Source organism: Limulus polyphemus, unplaced genomic scaffold, assembly GCF_000517525.1.
Source record: "Limulus polyphemus unplaced genomic scaffold, Limulus_polyphemus-2.1.2 Scaffold0, whole genome shotgun sequence".
Lineage (NCBI taxonomy): Eukaryota > Metazoa > Arthropoda > Merostomata > Xiphosura > Limulidae > Limulus > Limulus polyphemus.
This window is the reverse complement of record NW_013665610.1, coordinates 4,862,538-4,867,999: the sequence shown is the minus strand read 5'-3', so window position 1 is coordinate 4,867,999 and position 5,462 is coordinate 4,862,538. Positions and strand designations below refer to the sequence as shown.

General features: G+C 34.7%; 1 protein-coding gene across 1 annotated transcript in view; it reads right to left on the bottom strand.

Annotated features, from left to right (window-relative positions):
* The window catches only part of LOC106457270 (polycomb complex protein BMI-1-like), a 67,316-nt gene that overhangs the window by 20,676 nt on the left and 41,178 nt on the right, over window positions 1-5,462 (bottom strand). Inside the window, exons 6-8 of the mRNA XM_013916698.2 lie at window positions 3,802-3,904; window positions 3,078-3,138; window positions 1,341-1,439 (exon numbers count right to left, since the gene is read on the bottom strand). Of these exons, the coding sequence (XP_013772152.1) occupies window positions 1,341-1,439; window positions 3,078-3,138; window positions 3,802-3,904 (263 nt within the window). The remainder of the gene's footprint in view (window positions 1-1,340; window positions 1,440-3,077; window positions 3,139-3,801; window positions 3,905-5,462) is intronic.

Below are 5,462 nucleotides of genomic sequence, written 5' to 3'. Positions count from 1 at the left end.
ATATACTTAATTTTAAGTATCAAATTGAATTTTTGTTCAATAAAAATCTTTCAAATGCGACTGTAGCTTTTTTTCCCCAAAAAAACTTTGTCTTCAAAATAAAGGCGCGTTTTATACACCGGTGCGTCTTATATTCCGAAAAATACGGTACATATTGACCGGATATAAAAATCATAATTTAGTGTCAACTTTGAGACATATGTGTATCATAATACCTATCAGTCTGCACATGCTGTCACTCGTAAAGAAATACTCATAATATATACGACAGTTATTTTGCTTCGTTAAACTTTAAATGGTTTACGATAGTTGTGCATGTAACCATACATCAATAAATTGGTTTGTATCTTTTTATGTTACACAGTATATACATAAACCATGCGGACAGTTATTTTGCTTCGTTAAACTTTAAATGGTTTACGATAGTTGTGCATGTAACCAGACATTAATAAATTGGTTTGTATCTTTTTATGTCACACAGTATATACATAAACCATGCGGACAGTTATTTTGCTTCGTTAAACTTTAAATGGTTTACGATAGTTGTGCATGTAACCAGACATCAATAAATTGGTTTGTATCTTTTTGTGTCACACAGTATATACATAAACTATGCGCCCATACACAGACGCAACTCACCGAAGGATGTTTGGAAAAGAAAATGACCTAATTTCTTGTTGACCAATAATATCAGATTACTGCCAGAAAAATAAACCAACGGACTTGAGGATGTATGCTATTAGACATCACTTCTTCATCGTTCCGTGAGCTTCATCATATTTGTTCGGAAAATTACGGGTTACAAATCTAAATGCGAACAACTGCTTAAGAACATCAGTTGTCTGAAGAAGACCAACAGGATGGAGTCATTACCGAAAATATTTTTTAACTCTTCTAAAGGAATGTCTTTCGTAATTGCCACCTTTGAACTGCGTTGCTCGCCACCATTGTGGAAATACATAGCATACGTTGTGGCTTGCAGCGGACAGGTACTGACCTATTAACGCAATCATTTACGCAAAAGTATAGAAAAAAATCCCGTTTCTTTCCGAACACCTCTTGAACACTATAACTTAAAATACTTGTGTAGCTGGCTACTGTTATAATGCAAAGCTATGAAAATAGGACGCAAATTAGGCTTACCGAGGCTGCTAAGTTTTAGCTTGCTTTACTTCTTAATGTCACTAAAAATGCCACTCATACAAGTTTGTATTTCACATGTTAGAAACAAGCCACCACATAATGAACTAAAACACGTGGGTTACCAAGTGCACTACTCCACAGAAGGTTACGTGTATGGTGCAATTTCTTAGGCCTATATAAAATGAATATAAACACACCATGTACGATTGAGTAAGACCGTATTTCATGGTGATAAACTTCTTGAGATGAGCCACTGTTACTGCAGCTGGACAACAGAGGAATCGACGTTTAGAATCCTGCAAGATAAAAAATTATAATATCTAATTAGGCTTCTGCATGAAACCAAAGAACACACGCACTCATACATATATCAGTTTCCATTCAAACTCGTTCTTTTGTTAAAATTCGAGTTACCAGTAAAATATGAAGCTGTAAGCTAGAAAAATTTTTTAATAATTAAACAATGCATTACTAAAACATCTTGGTGAGGTCACAATGACCCGTAACGACATTTTTGAACAGTTGATATAAGCGCACAAACTTTACCCTCTTTTCTTTGAAGAGCTTGATTAAAGGACGTTGTTAAGATACGATATTTTTCTCATAGTTTCCATTTTGTAATTATGTTGAAGACTACCTATCGTGGATATACATAATATATATGATGCGGTAGCTGCGGACTGATAGTGACCCATTAACACAAACCATTCGTTGGCCGAAATTCACTGATATTGATAATGAAGTTTTAAACTGCCTATTTCTAATAAAAGATAATTTATTAATGACGTCTCTCAGTTTCTCATAATAGCATATCATATACATATCATCAAGCAAATGCCACTTTTTCCTATCCTTCCTACACTATCCTGTATCTCTTTAACGTGTAATGCTATGCCGATTAAAATACAAGAAAAAAAAACAGCTTTCATGCAAGATAGAGATTAGCCTTGTCAGACTTTAGGAAAGATCAAAACATTACGTGTTAGTTGAAACCAGGCATATGGTCAAGTGGTGTAACAATAACAAAAGAACAATGGGATTAAACAATGGAGAGTCCATAATTTAAGTAACTGGATAAATGATCAGTTACCAAGTAACAGATATACAATGATGATAATGTGTTCTTAGTTCTACATTATCCTCGATAGGTTATATAAGATACTTCTCTGTTCGTAGTCGAGAAACTGACAGTTTTCTAGACCATGCCTTTGTTCATCGTCAACAAACGTTTCTCACTTCTGTTAATCATAGAAATAAAACACAACGGTTTGTCATTTCTGTTGATTACAGAGATAAAACACAACGGTTTGTCATTTCTGTTGATCATAGAGATAAAACACAACGGTTTCTCATTTCTGTTGATCATAGAGATAAAACACAACGGTTTGTCATTTCCGATTATCAAAAAGTTGACAGAACAGCCATTTCTCAATTCCATTGATAAAAAAAAATAACATTTTCTTCTTTATACTGATCACAAAGATGAAAAATAAAAACGTACGTATATCCTGTCAAATATACCTGCTATTACTTTAATTTGTTTCAATATATCCTTGGCAGCTTCGTTGAAGTATGCTTTATCTACCGATGCCAGTTTGTACACCAACGTTTACGAAAGTTTGCCCTTCCACAGTTCCTTCTTCAAGAGCCTAAATTAAATGGTTCTCGGAATTTGTATTTCGATAAGCAGATTTTACGTCTCTGCATCACTTTTGTTTTTGTTTATATAATCCTGACCTTTGACCTTCTGTACTCAATAACCAATTCATCTGTTTATCGTTGTCACTCAACCTAGTCGTATGAGAAAACTGGTACTACTTTTTTCTTGCGGTGGTTTTTCTAATGCCCAAAGAGACATAACCCGTGTAATCTCATTGAAGTGAAGATAAACTTATTATTTCTGAAGGTAAGGTTATATCAGAGTAATATCTTACCGTATAATCTCCAGAATCGGTAGTTGTGGCGGAATGGCCATTGGTCGGCAACTGATTTTTCCTGGAAAGATCATAAAAATACTTTTCACACTAAATATATATTTATGTGCGTCCTCACGCATCGATTTTAAGATAACACAATTTGTAAATGTTATATATATATATATATAAAGGTACTTTTTAAGTAAATGAACAAAGCAGGAACACCTTTGTGCAGAAGAAAACAGTACAGGAAAGGTGGCAGAATCTACTCAATATCTCGGAGAAGAGAGCTCATCAGGAGTGGTCTCACTTCTCGTCAATGACGTTTCGCCGTTTCTGTCAACCACTATACTGTTTACACTTCAAACAGGAAACAGATTCAATCTATCATTGTAAGTTCTTAAGCAAATTCACATCATATTTTTATTCTTAAACCAATTTAAACAGTTGTTAATCAAATTAAGGCCTAGTAACTTAGCTTTAGATTTTAGGCTGTTAAAAATTAACTCATTAAGACTAACTAAATTACTGATGTTTCACGGCTTTCTACTGTTTTTGTAACTTTAATAAAGTGTTGTCGAGTATTTCTAAGTAATATATACGCAATCCAGTTTCTACTGGTTTGTTTTGCATCGAACAGGCAAGTGTGATGTTGTAGTCTGGAACAATAAGAGCGAAGTATTAGAGTTAATTAACCTTCCTTTCCGCAGGAAGGTTATATAAAATTCCTTTTTCTGCTTACCCGTATCCGTACTCCAGAGATAAACTGATAGTGTCGTCTGGGCTGTAGATTACTCGCTGTTCTGTCAGTTCCCCGCGGTCTTCCGGACATGTCACATAAGCGGCTATAAACAAATCAGGAACTCAGTACAAAGTTAAGAATGTTAAGCCTCGTGTATTGTTAAAAAAAAACAACAAAAAACAAACATGTACAATGATTAATCCTCGTGAATACCTGTTTGATAAGTGATGTTTGTTTATATACAACGTGTTATATGTTTTCACAGCACTATAAGAGGCAACGTGGACATGTATCATTCAGTAAGTAAGTCCCAAAATATATCGATCTTCATAAAACCCTGCCCCCCAGAGGCACAGCGGTATGTCTGCGGACTTACAACGCTAGAAACCGGGTTTCGATATCCGTGGTGGGCAGAGCACAGATAGCCCTTGTGTAGCTTTGTGCATAATTAAAAACAAACAAACAATTCATGAAACCTCACAAGTCCCATGCACGTGCTCCAAAGCATTAATGAAGCACACTGATAGAATAAACGCATAAAAGCCCAAGCTTTTGAGGTTTTATTTTTGACCAAGAACCTTAAATGCCGATGATCGAAGACATACATAGGTAAGTGTAAAAGACGGGTAGGTTAGAATCTTTAGTGATATTATTATATCATTTAATTACAGTTGTAATATATTTATACGATAATATAATATATCCAAAGGGTGTTCTTGGTCTCATTAACAGAGAAAATCTAATATAATTGCAACTCCTTAGACATAAGATGCCCAGATCCAGGAACATTGGGAAAATAAACTGATCATGATTTCTGCGAACTCTTGTGTTCTATCAAATATACACGCAATACTATAAGAAAAAATATTCTTTCGTGTTGTATAAGTTCATGCTCGTTCGCAAGATTGGAAAATTACTGACACTGAACCATTTACTTAGTAAAATCCAATCATACTGTACGAACAACGTTACTTTGTAAGCTATATGACAAACGTACCTTATAATTTAGTATTATTCTTTGAGAACATTTGTTTCGAAAAGCAACAAAAACCATACTGATTCAGTTAGCCTTGGCCTACATATCCCCATTATCATTGTCACATTTTCTATTTCCCCTCCTATATATGTGTGCTTTAGCGATTTGTGTATTGAGTGAACAGTGATATTCTACTGGACTTACGAATCTAATAGCGAGATACTGCATGCGGATTACACACAGATGTAATCAGCCATTCGCTCAGTAACTGTATTCTATTAAGTAAAATGACACTTTCTTGGTAATCCCGATTTATACGAACATTGTGTTGTAAATATTAGACGTTTCTTATTACGATTGCGTTACAACGAGCCAAAATCAAACCTACTAAGAATAGAACTCGGACTACCCGTACGACACGATTTCGATCAAGTCCAGAAAGTGTTAGGCCATGCGGATGAATTCAGTAATGATCTCATAACGAACCACTGGGTTTTAAAAAATAAACAATTTAAAAAAGCGATAATGCTTCACATAATTTTATATGTATCTCTTGATTACAGTTAGTTCACTGTGATTTGTCGGGTTCACGAAGATCTAACGTTGTCATGGTATCGTTTTGCAACGCTTCAAATACATTTACAATACTTTTAAACAGCGGCTGTAATGCACTCATAAAACAACA